This window comes from Callorhinchus milii, unplaced genomic scaffold (genome assembly GCF_018977255.1).
Source record: "Callorhinchus milii isolate IMCB2004 unplaced genomic scaffold, IMCB_Cmil_1.0 Scaffold1, whole genome shotgun sequence".
NCBI lineage: Eukaryota > Metazoa > Chordata > Chondrichthyes > Chimaeriformes > Callorhinchidae > Callorhinchus > Callorhinchus milii.
The window spans coordinates 40,535,355-40,553,137 of NW_024704742.1; the positions used below are offsets into that span (position 1 = coordinate 40,535,355).

General features: G+C 40.8%; 1 protein-coding gene across 1 annotated transcript in view; it reads left to right on the plus strand.

Annotated features, from left to right (window-relative positions):
- cpeb2 (cytoplasmic polyadenylation element binding protein 2) overlaps positions 1 to 3,631 on the plus strand; it is a 62,497-nt gene extending 58,866 nt beyond the window's left edge. Inside the window, exon 10 of the mRNA XM_007888998.2 lies at positions 3,164 to 3,631. Within this exon, the coding sequence (XP_007887189.1) occupies positions 3,164 to 3,391 (228 nt within the window). The 3' untranslated portion in view covers positions 3,392 to 3,631. The remainder of the gene's footprint in view (positions 1 to 3,163) is intronic.
- Positions 3,632 to 17,783: the final 14,152 nt, after the last annotated feature.

Below are 17,783 nucleotides of genomic sequence, written 5' to 3' on the forward strand. Positions count from 1 at the left end.
CCCTCCTCAACCCACACACACATACCCTGAGAGAAACAGGATTGATGCAATACAGAATTATTTTGACATGAAATTCAACTTTGAGTAAGAATTCAAACCTGCAGTTTGAGTGCTCTTTAATGCTCTTTCACGTTTCATACAAAAGGTGTGTTTAGAGGGAATGTCTAACAAAGTGAACTATTAAGTGATGCGTGTTATATCGAACGTAGTGGTATATTTGAGAGCTTCATAGTGACGGCGCTCTTGTCTTAGTAAATCGTTAGTTTTAACCCAGGGAATATAGCAAGTTCCTAGTAACTTCAGTATATTTGTATTGGAGGGTTGTGCGATATTGACAGATGGATCAGGTAAAGTGCCTATGTCTGAGGAGATTAGAACAGACCATTAGTCACTCTGGCTCAGTGGTTAAGAACAGCTGTAGTAATTAGCTGTCCTCCACATGATAAACGTCTCTGTGGACCACAAAGCTTTGACCTTCTGTGATATTTGAATCAGCCTTGAATCTCGGTTTAAAGGTGCTATGTATTCTTTTAAAATGTATCTTAAAATAATAATATTTTCTATTGTCGACTATGCAATGTAATCAATCCAGATCATAGTGAGTATAAATAGTGTTTACCCTAGTATAAGAGTTCTGCATTTCAATACTGCACCTTACTGTGAAAATACTTATTGTTCATCTGTAACTTTTTACGTATTTCACTGTTCACTGGATCCAACCAGTACAAGAGTTGCCTGCAATAAATTACCCTGGTGATCTGTCATAGATAAAGATATTCATACAGCAAGCTATAAGTTCTTTCCAAAATTTGGATCAGAATAATAAGGACTAAAGGAAATTGTCTTTAAATTTAACTTTTTCTCAAATTTGCAGTCATTTTTGTTTAATGAAAAATTTGCTAAAATTCAGCTGTGCTGCTTTCCTATGTACTGTTATTAATTTATTTGGAAAACTCTCACACATGCAGGCTGTAATCTTAATTAACAGCAACACATTGAGGCAGTATGCATAATTTATTAATGTGCAGTTTTTTGCAGATGTGATTAAATGAAGCATATTTATGTTATCATTGTTCTTGTGAAGGGACTAAGGCTATAAATTAACATTGAATTGTTCAGCTGTTAAAATTAACCTTGGGCTGTTGTATGCTAGCATTCATATTGCTTCACAAATTTTGTCTTTCCGTCAAGACATAAAAAATGCATTTAGATCTGTTTTTCCAGATTCAGGGTGATTCTATATTTGAGATATTTGAAGAGTATTAAAATATGGAAGCTGCCATTATATCCCATATAATACGGTATGGTATAAGTCAATGATGTAGCAGACAAATGACTTTGCAGTGTTAGGTAGCAGTACAATGAAGAGGTAATCTTAGAAGTATAGATCCTTTTTGTGCATTCTATATGGTAAAGGTGGCAATAAGATCAGGTCAGAAAAGGTATTTGTTGTTCTCTGGGGTAGCTAGGAGGAGATTCACAAAATATTTTTTGTAGGCGAGGGGAATCTGACTGATTGTAAAATACATTTTAATAAGTTTTGTACGGTTTATGCAAAGTGACTTGTTAAAAATAAAAAGCAATGCAATTTGTCGAAACCGAGAAGATAACATACCCTGCAGCATCCCTTTCTGTTCTGAGGATTAAGATGTTAAAGATTGACCTAGTCCAGTCTATGGCGGAAGCACATAGTTATTTGACACCTGGCACTCAATTGTCTGCAGGAAAAAAATGTTTTTAGGCCTGTTTTTCAAATGGGAATTCTACCTCTAGAGTGCATGGTGGGATTCTAGAAGGAAAGAAAGTATTTTGTTGTAAAATTATAGAATAGGATATTCATTTTTTTAAAAAGTTAAAAAGCAAAATAATGAAAGATAGAAGAGGGAGAAGTAAAATGGTGTGTAAGTGTTTATTTTATATAGTACAGAGTTTATTGGTATAATTTTAAGCTTTGCTTCACCACCATGGTGTATGAGCTAGCATTTTGTTAAAAACAATGTCCAACCAGCCTTTGGAGCTTGAAATTTCTCCAAACCTACTAGCAGTCTGTTTCGGCCCTGGATTGAACATAATTTTCATAGTTGATTCTTACTGTCGTATTTCTTAAAATTAATATTTGGATCTTGGCAAGTATAATCATTTTAATTGTAACCATGGAGCTCATTACAAAGCACTGACGGGTTTCATGGCACTTACCCAGCCAGGAATATCAAACCGGTTAGATCTTTGACTTGAGAATGTCTGCACCTTCTCAATCTTACTGATGTGCCAAACAAGTTAGTCGTGTCATCAGCAATGCCTTGCATTACTGGAGACCTGCATGGCTATTCTCCAGGGGCCTGTTCATCCCCAGGGAGATGCTGCTTATCTTTAATCCGATATACCAAGGCCATAGGGTAAAAGGATACAAACTCAGGTTGTGAAGGACATTTAGAAAATAAGTTTTTTTTACACAGAGTAATAAACAGCTTGAATAGGTTACCAGGAAGAGTGGTAGAGGCCAGAAGACTTGACTTGATTAAAAATCAACTTGAACACTGAGATCAAATGGCTTTCGTCACCTGTGCGTTCCTACCCCCACTCTATGGAAGATATTCTTTGCTTTTAACACTCAATTTCTTGACCTCAAAATGTTGAATGAGTATACTGGAATTCAAGCACAGAACCTTCTGGTATGACAGACAGTGTTTTACTAACTGAGCTAAGGAGGATGTCTCAACAAGCATGAATGTAATAATAATAATAATCCTTGCATTTGATATAGTGCTTTTCACGTCTTCTAGACGTCTTAAAGCGCTTCACAGAATATGCTGTAAAGTGAATTGACTGTATATTTGTGGGCGAAACATTTGATTGCATAAGTTGTAAAAAAAAATCTAAATGTTATTATTTAGTAATAACTTTTTAATAATAAAATATTTATTCTTATTTTATTAAATAAAGAAATGAATAATAAAAATAAAAATTGTGAAAAAAAATTTAAAAAATGTAATGTAAGGGCGTAACTGCAGCACAAAAAGACATAATCTAAAATCTTATTCATTTAAGTTTTGTTTTAGAATTGGCCCAAGAGCCCAGGAATCCATTTGCTGAGCCTAACAGATTCTTTACTCATTCTTGATATTAATATCAGTTGTAAACTTTTTGTGTTTTATTTCAACAGGTGGAAGTTAAGCCATACGTGCTAGATGATCAAATGTGTGATGAATGCCAGGGTGCTCGATGCGGTGGAAAGTTTGCTCCATTTTTCTGTGCCAATGTCACTTGTCTGCAGTATTACTGTGAATTTTGTTGGGCAAACATCCACTCTCGCGCTGGGCGGGAGTTCCACAAGCCACTGGTGAAGGAGGGGGCTGACCGCCCTCGTCAGGTCCACTTCCGCTGGAGCTGAACACATTCAGATGTCTGAAGGATCATGACGGATGAAGGGAAAAGAGTGCATGAGGCTTAAAAGGCTGAAGAAACCAAGACTAGTTAGGAGAAATAAGTGCATTCTTCTGCCTCCTACCCCAGCTCTCAATGCGTACATCATCTGTAGCAGCTAATACACTACAGGCCTCTTGTTTGTCACCAAAACCCTGCATCTCAGGCTTTACTAACTTTTTTGAGGTACTTTCATGTTTTTAAAAAAGGATTTTTTGTAGTTTTTTCAAGTTATTTTTTTATATAAAAAAACTTTAAAATTAGAAATGAGAATGTTGCCACTTAGGGGCGCCCAGTTTGCTGCTATCTTTAATGGGTGGAGCATGCACTTATTTCAGGAAGCTCAGTTTCATCTCCAAGACCTGTTCCTAGTAATTTACCAAAGGTAGCAAAATAGTAGGAGGCAAGTTTAGCTATAGGTGGGTGATTTCTGCACACACAAATTTTATTTTTTAATGTTGCTATTTGCAATGTATACATAAACTTTTAAAATGTTATGTTTTTTGCTCTCCATTTTGAATTGCAAGAAATAATACCTCAAGAGATTGATATTGTTTGTTAACTATTTTAGCATTTTTATTATTCTTAAGCTGCATTAGGAGCTTTGCTGCTATATAGGTGTTATATTTAATGCCAGAACACATCGTGACAAAATGGGATCAGAAACATAATTATAGCGGCTGCATTGCAGAAGAATTAGATGCAGACGGCACAACATGGCCTAGACTGCCACAGTTTTAGAATGTGAATTTAAACAACTGCATGTTTACTTGTACACCTTATGCATGCACTAAAAATATATTCATACATGTTCCTTCACAACAACGGATGTGATGTCAGTTTTGGTAAGCATTCAAAAAAAATTAGTTAGCATGAACAAAAAGATACATTGATAGTATAAAAGAAAAAAGGAAAAAAAACTAACTTGCATGCATAAATGTGACTCCTGTAACAAGAATGTCCTACTGCTACACTTTGTGTACATTATGCAAATTAGCTTTTAGAGTAGAAGTGCAGCCACTATTGTGACCTGGTGGGTTGTGGAGTTCGATTTCTACAGACTGGATATAATCTCGTATTCCCTGTGCAATCTTGTTAATGTGTGAGTTTTGTTTAGTGCTGAGTGAGTTGTTGTCCTACATAGAAATTTAGAACTACAGTAGTTAGGATTTTTTTNAGAAAAATCAGAATAGAACTAAAAGCTTTCGATTTCATTGCCCCTTTCATAAAACTCTTTGGTATAATGGCTCAGACTTCCTCTATAAACCAAAGATGGCCAGCACACTGCTAAACAATCACCAAACTCCAAGCCCACAAAATAGTGATAAAATGGTACTGATATCATCACATAAGAAATGTGATTTCCTAGAACCTAACCATTTTAAAGTCGAAATGGAGATAACTGGTGTTAAAATGCATGGTTTGACATGAAGCATTGAATTTCTCTGCAGTTAAATCACACTAGAATGAAAAATTCATCAGTTAGCTGCAGAAAGTTGTGCGGGTGTCAATTATTTATTTTTGAAAAGTGATGTTCATACCATTACTAACATCTACTGTATAGAACAACCATATATAATCCTTAGGGACAATCTTTTTATGTAAGCAAGGTGTTGAACTTTGGTGGTCTCCTGGTGTGCTTTTGTGTATGTAGTTCATGTCTAATTCTGCTGTTTATAGTAATTGTGATGCAACTTTTGAAATGTTTGAAGTCTGCTGTTTTGAAGAAGAGCTTTTTTACTAATTTATTTATTTGCTAATGCTCCCATTTGTTACTTACCATGGTTCTCCAGGCTCTTTGGAGTATTTGTTCTCTGCCAAACTTTGTTCCATTTTCAGACACCCATATTGGCATTTGTTGTGCACTACTTTTGTATCTTGGTGAGAGTTTTTTCCAACAGTCAGCTGTTTTAGGGCACACTTTTTGACTGATGGCATCTCCTTTGCAATACCTCAATTTTCTGAATTTAGAAGAGAAATCGATAGTTTTGCTATGTTTATTATTGAAAGATCTGCATATATAATTAATTTAATTCAGCAAATAAATGATTTAACAAAATTGATATTTTTATTTTTCATACATCTTGCTTTCTAAATTTGGAAGGGTCTAAACATTTGTAAACTAACATGGTAACCTTAGGAGGGCTATTCAATGTAAAACTGTGCAGAAAATAAGAGTGCAGTAATCCCCCTATCCTTATGTATAATTAAAGGCACAATCACCAAGGTATTTTGTTAAATTAATTTGATGTATACAAATCTTAAGTAAACCCTTTCTAGGGTGGGGTGGTAGTAGAATGATTTTTGTTTCATCTGCTGTCATTTATTTCCCAAGACAACTTTATTACTGTAGCACCTGAATTATTCAGCATTGCCATGATTTTTAAGATAAGTAACAAGCCCTATTCTTAAAGAAAATGGTAAACACTGTAATGCATCTTTTTTAAAGAAATCATATTTATTTCACTATTTTTGTAGAAATGTAATTTCATTTTGATTGTATTATTTTTGTATTCTAATAAGCTTGTTCACATACTGTGTTCCCCGAATGTACGTATTTCTGCCCAGATGCAGGGCTCTGCAGAGAAATTAATTTTTTTAAAACCATGCTGTGTTTTGCAAAGAAAACATAAGCAAATATATTTTATGGGAAACACTTGACATTTAACCCCTGTTGCATCTGGCCATATGCGGCCTTTCCTCAAAGATGCTGAAAGACTTGAATATAACACATTTTGGAAGGCTGACTAACCTCGACTTTGTGTTGTGATGTGCAATACTGTTTCTAATGTTTGTAAGAAAAGAAAAAAGAATAACAGTGTAAACCTTTTAATGCAGATTTATTTTTTTCATTGCATATTTGCAGACTAGTTATCCACAATGTCATTTTTTACTGTCAGAAATTTTACCCCTTTGTCATGCTAATATTTTTAAATCCAGAGATCTTTGTACTGATGTAAATGATTGTAGTTATTTTGGATAGTGTTTTGCTAAAAAAAAGAAAAAAAGGAGATACTTTTCATGCATATTTGCCTATTTTGTTTATTTTATTTTACTTTACAAATATGACTACTTTTTCAACAGTAGCATGGTATTTGGAATAATTTTCTTATCCAGCCAGTGTCATTAATATTATTTGTATTTTTATGTGGAAAATATAATTTTATGATGCTAATTCCTAAAGTTTATTTTATGTTGAATTATTTTTGGAGCTAAAATCTTTGTAATATTGTTAGAAAGTGTCTAGTTTCTAATTAAATGCTTGTGTATAGATTCAGAACAGTGGTTTACAGGAGCGTTTAGGTTGTAATTAGCAACTAATGGTTCTTTGATATGCAAATTAGACAGCCATCAATTTCTGCCAATTTTGTTCCTTTTTGTATTTTATAGGGGGAGTTGATTAGTAATTTTGTTTGATTTTTAAATAAAGGAGAACCCATGCTTTTATGGACACAAGATCACTTCAAGCTTGATTTAATTTTGTTTTATATTTCTTTGTTTTGCATCTTTCTGTTCAAATGTCTAATCCTCCAGTCTGTCTGTTGTACTGGTGATACTTCTGTACTGGAATGGTTTGCTGCCAACTATTTATATTAAGTAATTTTTAAATATTTGTAATATTAACTGTTGACTGAAATAATAAACCATTAAACTATTTGCATGTTTGCTCTATGCGAAAAATGTACCTGTCAGCTGTCCTATTTGAACTTAGAAAACTAATCTTTCTATTAGTCTAACTTTGACTGAGGGATGTTGTAGAATCTGTATTCCTACTTGTCTGTTAGTTCTCATATACTAAGCCTTGTGGACCTAATTCTAATCAATATCAGAATTCTTCACTGCAGGAGATTGTATGTTAAGGCTGTCCAGTTATCTGTTGTCTGTGGGTCTTTGATTGTCACCTCTAGTAACTTTAGAGTTTTAGTGGACTTTTCACCAAACCTGATGGTGTTGTGGACAGGATCAATGTAGAATAAAAGCTGTTTTACCTCTGATAGGCAGAATAAATTCTGTATTCTAATCCTAACCTAACACCTGGATCTTTCATACAATACCAGTAGACACTCTCAATGTTGCTTCACTTATTCTGTCTTTCCTGTATGCATGAATTAAGTGACACATTTTGAAATAATTTAAAAACATATTGCTTATAACTGATCCTAAACTTTATATAAAAGTAAAAATTTGATACAAACTGAACGTTTCCTCCTTGAACCATTGCCTCACTGGCAAGTATAACTTTAAACCTTCCTCATCATTACAAACAAACAACATATTATAAAAGACAACATTTGATTTCTGTAACTAGTGGAGATTGTCAGAATTTGTAAGAAAAACTATTGCTGTCTGTGCTATTGCTTCACAAATCTTTATGAATGTGATTTGGTTATAAGTGATTTTGTCACTCTGGTGACTTCCATATTTGTATAGCCAATATGAAGACTTAATTAGACTTTACGATTTCACACATTTTTTATAAGAACTATGCAACCAATAGACCTATGATGCTTATGAATTAGCATAAATGTTGCAAGAGATTGCTGCAATTGGATCACAGGTTGAATATTTAAAATATTAAAGATTCTAGATGCACATTATGTATGTTGTGCAAATTCCTACAAATATAGTGCTGTTTTGATTCTTCATTACCAACAGTTCCTGGTTCATGTGTTACAAAAGTTTCTATGGAACAATAAACCACTTCCAAGTAATCCTGCAGGCTGAGACTTAGTCTCTAACAGTAAATTACATGGAATTTGCACCATGTGATTATTCATGCATCGTACCTGCTGTCTTTTCTAAACCCGAAACAAAATGCAAGGATTAAATCAAAATGGCACCACTTACCATAATGGAAAACACAAATCTAGTTGTCCCCTCTTCAACCCATTTTGAAGGAAACTTTAAAGCACCAATAGCCATGATTGGTCATTTTCATTTCTTCGCACCGCCTCCACCCACCCCCATTCATTTGGCTACCAGTAGTAGTAGCTCACTTTGTGAGTAATCCACTCACAATGTCGACTCTTTCTTGCTTCTATCCGAGCAAAGGTGCATTCCGAAGGCATGTCCAATTCAACAAGCCAATGGACAATACAGCTGCAAGAAATTTCCCATTGTGGGAATGGAAATATGCATATTACACATGGAGACAGGAAAACATTAGGATATGTGGGTCACTTACTGGGGCCTCTACACAACCAAAATGTATCTTTATGTAATAGGCTTAAGCTTGACTGAGGGGGAACATGAAGGATGACTGTATTTCAGGTTTCATGGCTGTTCTAAAATATTTTTACATAACAAAAGCAACAAAACATAACAAATACAACTGTCTGCAGCCTTTTACCCACCCTTTGGAGACCAAGTCTGCATTGCTTATCTCGCCTCTGACCTCTGCTATCCTCTCTACAATCCAACTCTGCCCTATAAAGAAACCTGGGTTAGCATGATTAATTATGCAGTTACATTTTTTATTGTTTAATTCAGCTCTTATATCTACTGTTTATTTTAAAGGGAGATAGTTCACTAACCAATGCAGGCTCACCCAGCCACAAAGTACCTTGAACCTGAATAAACTCATGCAAATAGTAATGCTCTTCAACTCAAGCGCATGAATCCTATTTAGTAAACTCAATAAATATTTGGGGAAAAAATGAATTTTCTGATATTCCGGTTGAAATAATAGAACTTCCTGCAGCGGAGTTAATAGTTATTGTATTTGATATAGCACACATTATGCTATATCGTGGAGTGTTGTAGCTCAGTGGTTAGAGCACTAGCCTCACAAGCAAGAGACCTGGGTTTGATTCTTGGCAGGGCAAAATGTTGGGCAAGTTTCCATACTCCATATGCCTCTGTTTACCTCGCAGTAAGTAGGAACCCGGTTGTTAGTCAATTGACGCATCGCTTTTCTGGGGGTAATAATAATAAATTGGTCACTTCAATCCACGACTGTTTGTGGGACACTGCTGTGCGCAATTTGCTGCTGTGTTTTGCCCACAAAATATAGTCAATATACTTTATATTCTGTGAAGCGCTTTGAGACATCTAGACGTGATAAGGTACTATATCAAATGCAAGGATTATTATCAACATGTCTCAGCACTTTGCAAGATTTACTGTAAAGTGTAGTGACTGTATTGCAGGCAAACTTTTAGAGTTATTTAGATACTGTAGTAAAAATAAAACCTCATTTTTAGAACTGAAGCTTTTAGTGATTATTAGGATAGTGCACAAACTCAATTCCAAATTTAAATTATTATCTGAATTACTGTAAAAGACAAATTAGCTGCATGAGTGTGAAGAAGGTTGATTGTACAAACCTCAGTGCCAAAATGAAAACAAGCTGTGTTTGTTGGTATAGTCCTATATAATTGGAAAATAAAGCCAAAGAATGCTTTGATATTTTCAGAAGATCAGAAAAAAGATGCTGATTATTTTTCTGAATATAATTTCCGCATGCTTTAATATACTCAAAGTCTAACTTAAGAGTACTGGAGCTGAGCATATTGAGTAACTGGAAATAGGCATTTAGCTGCAAAGAAACTCCAAGGATATTGTAGGATCCTACCATCCATATCAGATGTACAGCCAGGATCAGGCCATGCATAATGAGTAACGAGAGATTCATGTACCCATACACATATATATACAACAAAATTACATTTATATAGCGCCTTTCATGTCACGAGGATGTCCCAAGGCGCTGGACAGTCAGTGTTTCGGACCCGAGCTGGGGTCAGCATCGCGGAGGGCGATGGCGGGGAAGGAGGGTGATTGAAGGCACGGTCGAAGAGGAGGGTCTTGAGACGAGTCATGAAGGAGACAAGGGAGGGGACGAAGCGGAGGGACTGAGATGGAATTCCAGAGGGTGGGGGTAGAGTGGTTGAAGGCCCACTTTGAAGGTGAGGACCAGGATCTTGAACTATCCTTTGTGTGATGGGAAGCCAGTGGAATCGGGCGAGGGATGGGGATGATAGGGTCAAGGAGCCTAGTGCTGGAGAAGACGCAAGCTGCAGAGATCTGGATGATCTGCAACCTATGGAACGAGGAGTTGGGAAGGCCGACAAGTAGGGAGTTTGCATAGTTAAGCCTGGATGTTATGAATGCGTGTATGAGGGTTTCGGTGGCCTGCGATGTGAGACAGTGGCTGAGCCGGATGATGTTGTGGAGGTTGGGGAAGGTAGAGCAGGTAATGGCATGGATGTGGGATTGAGAGGATAGTTGAGGGTCAAACAAGAGTCTGCCCCCACCCTCTGGAACTCCATCCCGCAGTCCCTCCGCCTCAAACGACGCATACTCAATGCTTTTTTCACAGTAGACGTTAAAAGTATAGACACTGTTCATACAGTGGACTGGAACCCTTGCTACCCAGACTACAGAGGACTAATGATATTCCTTGTGTCAATGGCTAAAGTGGGCCAGAAAAGTCAAGGGATTCCATTCCATCCATGTCTTACTTTCTTCCGTACTTCACTGTTCCACCTTCGGTTACCTTGAAATTTGTACATTGTGTCTTTTTTTCATTGAATAATTAAATATTACCAAAATACTGAATATTACTTCTGAACATGCTTCACTCCCAGGTGCTGCTTCCTCAGAGCCTGACCAGCCCTTGCTACCAGTCCAACTCCTGCCTCCTGTGTTAGAGCAAGGCAGTAACTTAAAAACACTTTAAATATTATAAATTGGGGGAAAACATCGTTTGTCCATTTATTTGTTCAATTCATTACCTGCTATTGACTTGTTTTTCTCTGCTTGCCAGATTATTTTCTTTCAGATTATTTATTTCCCTTGGAGTCCTGACCCGGGTTTGATTCCCAGGCGAGGCGAAACCTTAGGCAAGTTTCCTTACTCCACATGTCTCTGTTTACCTAGCAGTAAGTAGAAACCTGGTTGTTAGTCGATTGGCGGATCGCTTCCCGGGGTGATCATTCCTAAAAAAAAATTGCGTCACTCAATCCGCGACTGTTTGTGCTTCATTGCTGATCGCAATTGGCTGCCATGTTTCGCCCACATAGTATACAGTGAATTCACCTTACAATATATTCTGTGAAGTGCTTTAAGATGTCTCAACGACATGCTAAGGCGCTAAATCAAATGCAAGGATTATTATAATTTCATATGTCATAGAAGCAGAACCCTACAAGATATTCTTGTAGGATGCATTGTTTAAAAGAAACTAGCAAGGAGATACTGTCAATAATTTTCCAAACATCTTTAGAGAAATAGGGAGAAATTATCGGATAAGCTGCCAAGCAAGAATTACTTTTTAAAAATAAAATGAATCAATCATAATTTCCCTTGTAACAACTGATTCAGCTTCCGACTCAAGATCACAAGATTAGTTTGGATAAAGAAGGTCCTTCGGCTCATCTGATCCCATCCCTTCAGAACATCCAACCTATCATCCTCCATCACTGCATCAATCTGCTTTCTAAATGAGTCCAGTGTTGTGGCCTCTACCACCTTTCCTGGTAACCTGCTCCAGTCATTGATTACCATCTGTGACAGAGAAACATGTGAAGGACAGGATGTTTGAAGGCACATCTTGGTTCTTCCTCTACCTCCTCATCCTCCTTGACTTCTCTGCTACTTTCGACCACACTATCGTCATCCACCGCCTCTCCTCACCTCAATCTCCTCGGCACTGTCCTTGATTGTTTCAGATCATACCTCTTACACCGCCTGCACTTCATCTCCTCAAACAGCTTCTCCTCTAGCCCCCGGACCATCTTGTGCGGCGTTCCTCAGGGCTCTGTCCTTGTCTGCTCCTCTTCAACATCTATATGCTCCCCCTTGGTGACATCATCCGCAGACATGGAGTTAACTTCCACATGTATGCGGATGACACCCAACTCTACCTTTCCTCCTCTACTCTCAACTCCAAGACCACCGATGTCCTGACAGCCTGCCTGTCCGACATCGAGTCCTGGACGAGAGACAACTTTCTTCAGCTCAACGTGCGAAAAACCGAGGCCCTCCTGATTGGCTCACGTCAGCGCCTCCGCACCTCAGGCGCCGACACCATCAGCATCCAAGGCTGCACTCTCCACCTCTCAAAGCCAGTCAGGAACCTCGGCGTTTTGTTCGACCCTGAGCTGTCGTTTCTCCCTCACATCCGCACCACAACTGGCACCGCCTTCCATCACCTCCGGAACATCGCCAGACTACGCCATTACCTCACCCCTCACGCTGCTGAAACCCTGGTTCACGCCTTTGTCACCTCAAGGCTGGACTATGGGAACTCTCTCCTCGTCGGCCTTCCCGCCACCTCCCTCCACAAACTGTAGGTCATCCAGAACTCTGCAGCTTGTGTACTGTCCCGCACTAGGCTTCGGGACCACATCACTCCCACCCTCGCTCGCCTCCACTGGCTCCCCATCCCCCAGAGGATTGATTTCAAGATCCTCATCCTCACCTACAAGGCCATTCACGGCCTTGCTCCCTCCTACCTCTCCAACCTACTATCCCCCTACCTACCTGCCCGTACCCTCCGTTCCTCCGGCTCCGGTCTGCTCCACGTCCCCCGCCCCAATCGCCCTACCATTGGTGGTCGGGCCTTCAGCCTCTCAGCCCCGAGGCTCTGGAACTCTATCCCCCAGTGCCTTCGCCTTGCTTTCTCCCTCTCCTCCTTCAAGGCCGGTCTCAAAACCTTTCTCTTTGACCGAGCCTTCAGCTCCCCTCTCGACTCTCTTCCCCCTTCTCGCTCCCTCCCATCCCTCCCCTCACCCTGACCATTTCCCCCCTCCTCGCTCCCTCCCCTCCCCTGACCATTTCCCCCCTGCTTGGGTCATGACCCAACTGTGCAGCGCCTTGGGACGTCCTCCTGATGTGAAAGGCGCTTTATAAATGGAATCTTGTTGTTGTTGTTGTTGACCCATCACATCTATCCAGCTACCGGCCCATCTCCAACCTCCCTTTTCTGTCCAAGGTACTTGAGAGAGCCGTTTCCTCCCAGCTTCGCTCTTTCCTCTCCTCCCACTCCCTCCATGTCCGTCCAATCAGGTTTCCATGCTGCCCACAGCACGGAAACTGCTCTGGTCAAGGTCACAAATGACATCCTGACCATGTGTCACCAGGGCTCCCTCTGCCTCCTCGTCCTCCTCAACCTCTCCGCCGCTTTTGACACTGTGGATCATTCAGTCCTCCTAAACCGCCTCTCCTCCCACCTCAACCTCCAAGGTTCTGTCCTTGACTGGTTCAGGTCGTACCTTTCACACCACCGCCACTTCGTCTCAGCAAACGGCTTCTCCTCCAGCCCCCAAACCGTAATGTGCAACATTCCTCAGGGCTCTGTCCTCAGTCCCCTTCTCTTCATCCTCTACATGCTCCCCCTTGGTGACATCATCCGCAGACATGGGGTAAATTTCCACATGTATGTGGATGACACCCAACTCTATCTATCTGCCTCCACCCTGAACTCCAGGACTACTGACATCCTGACCGACTGCCTGTCTGACATCAAGTCCTGGACGAGGGACAACTTTCTCCTGCTGAACGTCAGGAAGAACAAGGCCCTCCTGATTGGCTCGCACCAGCGCCTCCGCACCTCAGGCGCTGGCAGCATCAGCCTCCACGGCTGCACACTCAACCTCACTAAGCCAGTCAGGAACCTGGGTGCCTTGTTTGACCCTGAACTGTCCTTTCTCCCACACATCCGCGCCATGACCGGCACTGCCTACCACCACCTCCGCAACATTGCCAGACTCTGCCACTGCCTCACCCCTCAGGCTGCCAAAACCCTTACCCACGTATTCATCACCTCAAGGCTCAATTATGAAAATTCCCTCCTCATCGGCCTTCCCAACTCTTCCCTTCACAAGCTGCAGATCATCCAAAACCTCTACAGCTCGTGTACTCTCACGTACCAGGCTCTGTGACCCCATCACTCCCACCCTCGCCCAACTCCACTGGCTCCCCATCCCCCAGAGGATCGAATACAAGATCCTCATCCTCACTTTCAAGGCCAACCATGGCCCTGCCACCTCCTACCTCTCTGACCTACTGACTCCTTACCAACCTGCCCACTCACTTCATTCAGCGGGCTCCAGCTTGTTCCATGTCACCCGCCGGACCCGCCCTACCATCGGTGGCCAACCTTTCAGCCTCTCTGCCCCCACACTCTGGAACTCAATCCCATGGTTCCTTTGCTTCACTTCTTCCCTTGTCTCCTTCAAGGCTGGTCTTGAGACCCTCCTCTTCAATCATGCCTTCGGTCGGCCTCCCACCTCTCTGCCTTCCCTCACCCTACCCCACCCCTCCCTCAGGCTCAGGTCCTGACCCCTGACAGTCCAGCGCCTTGGCACATCCTCCCAACGTGAAAGGCGCTCTATAAATCAAACTTTGTTGTTGTTGTTGTTGGCTCTCTCACCCCAGGCACTGACAGCATCACCATCCATGGTTGCACACTCCACTTTGCTAAGCCAGTCCAGAACCTTGGGGTCCTGTTTAACCCTCAAATATCCTTTCCATCCCACATCTGCACCATGACCTGCTCTGCCTTCCCCCACCTCTGCAACGTCACCCAGCCCCGACACTGTCTCACACCACAGGCCGCCAAAACCCTCATACATGCATCCATTACATGCAGGCTCGACTATGCAAACTCCCTGCTTGTCGGCCTCCCCAACTCCTCCCTCCACAGGCTGCAGATCATCCAGAACTCTACAGCCTGTGTCCTTTCCCGCACCAGGCTCTGTGACCCTATCACCCCCATCCTTGCCCAACTCCACTGGCTTCCATCACACAGACGATACAGTTCAAGATCCTGGTCCTCACCTTCAAAGCCCTCCACGGTCTTGCTCCCCCCTACCTCTCCAACCTCCTGACCCCCTACCACCCTGTCCCTCCCTCCACTCAGCAGGCTACGGCCTGTTTCACGTCCCCCGTCTTGCTCGCCTCACTATCCGCCACTCTGCACCCGCCCTCTGGAACTCCATTCTGCAGTCCCCCTGTCTCGCCCCCTCCCTCGCCACCTTCAAGACCCACCTCAAGACCCTCCTCTTCGACCATGCTTTCGATCTCCCTGCTTCCCCCCTGCCCTCCCACATCCCCCGACCTTGACTCTCAGCTCGGGTCCGTAACTGTCTGTCCCGCGCCTTGGGACGTCCTCCCGACATGAAAGGCGCTATACAAATGTAAATTTGTTGTTGTTGTTTTCAGGAGTGCCATTATATATTTTTTGAAAGGCCAATGGGCAGTCATTCCCTAAGTGCCTGAATCAGTTCAAACACAGGTAATCAGCAAATTAATTTGAACTTGTCCAACTTTCAACTTACTGTAGGGACGGAATTCAATTTGACTCTAGTCCTGAGGTGGAGTGAAATAAATTGACTGACTTTTGGAGAGTGTCTGAATAACATTCCATTCTGAGCCTACAGCAAGTCAGCTTCCTGTCAGCTGAACAGGAAGCTTTATTGGCGAGAGTGATCATGAAGAACTTCACAACTCTACCGTCATCAATCTTTCAGACAGACTAGAATCTCCAGTGTTTCATAGAGCAGATTTGCAATTATCCTTTCAATACTCTGTAACACTGCAGTACTCTGGAGTATGTAGCTGTAGCCTGGATTCCATTGGCCTTTAGCCAGTTACTGTGGGGAAAGTTTGTTAAACTGAAAGGTTTGTTATCTGCTTTCCCATTCTGGATGTGAGAACAAAGGCCTTGAAGAAGTTGAAAATAGTATTTTAAAAAAAAACATCCTTCACCTTTCTATTTGCTTTCCTTTAATTTTTTTCTATGTGTTTTCACAGACAATTGCAAATTCTGCAATTCTTTCTTCTTCTTTCTCCTTCAAAATATCAGGTGAATGTTTAACAATTTGCCACCTGATAATCCAGAGGAATGAATCTTACAGATTCTCCCAAGTGTGCACTAGGTCTATTGCACAGTTTACATTTCCCCAAAAAGAGAGAATAGTGGAAGTTAATTAATCATCTCTGGCGATGGAATACAGAAATCATAAGCACTCAGAAAATTAATTATAAAGGTAATTGATTACAGGGGACCCTGTGGTTGAAATTAAACAGGTCTTAGGTGAGAAAAAGATATTGCTTTACATATTGTGATATGCTTTTGGTGCTAGATGGTGTCAGCCTCGCTCAGTTGGTTGCAATCTTGCCTCTGAGGTTCTGAGTTCAAGCCCCACGTCGGGTTCAAGCCTTGTCTATGCTGACACTTCAATGGAGTGCTGGGGGTGTCCTGCATTGTCAAACGTCTTTGTCTTTAGATAAGACATTTAACCAAGTCCCCATCTGCCTGTTCAGATGGATGTTAAAGATCCTACAGCACTATTTGAAAAGAGAAGAGATCTGTAACATCCACCTAAACAGGCAGACAGGATCTCGGTTTAACGTCTCATCTGATGGATGACACCGCCATGAACGCATTGCTCTCCCAGCACTACATTAAAGTGTGCATTAGAGGTGAGACTGTTACCAACTGAGCCAAGCTGACACTCAAATGGATAACGCCTTATCTGTTCCTTTACATTTTTCTCCATTTTATTGCTGATCAATGCAGAACTATTTTTGAAAAAAATATAAATTCAACACATTGAAGATAAAACAGTCTGTTTGCAAAACTCTTTTATCACAGTCCATATCATGGTTTACCAGGAAGGGAGGATCAAGGCCAAGATAGTGGATTCAATTAAGTAACAGCTTGATGCTGTAAGGGAAAGACCTAGTGTGGGGAGAGGGGAAACTGGATGGATGAGATCAAATAGCCTGAAGGGCCTTCTTCATTTGAAGCTCATGCGATCTTGTGATTCTTAATTGTCCAAATTGATTTAAACAAAAAACAGATAACGCACAACAAAACAATGATTACGACATGGTATCATCTTAAGAATGTATCCTTCACAATATTCAGTGTTTTAGAAACTAGACAACTAGCTTGGTAAGAAATCTGCTTAAGTAAACTCTACATCTTGTTGAAGACAACAACAGCAAATTGCATTTATATAGCGCTTCCATATTGGGAGGTTGTCACAATGTGCTGATAGATGAGGGTTTGCACCTGAGCTGAGATTTGGATTCAGGAGGAATAGGGGTCAAGGAGATGGTGGGGGGGTGTTGGCGTGTGGTGAAGGTGGTCATCACGGCCATTGTTCAACACTATCACTAAGGTTTACAGTATAAACATCTCCTATGGTGTCGCAATACATTTTCCACATTAATATTCTCTTGTGGTACAAATAAAAATAAATAAAACTAAACAATGATTTACTGAACTGACTTTAGCAGAATGAATAACAAACCTCCAAGATCCATTCTCTATTTTTTACCTCCATCACACTCATTACAGGTATCACCAAGACTTATGGTGACATATTGGGATATTCTGTAGAACT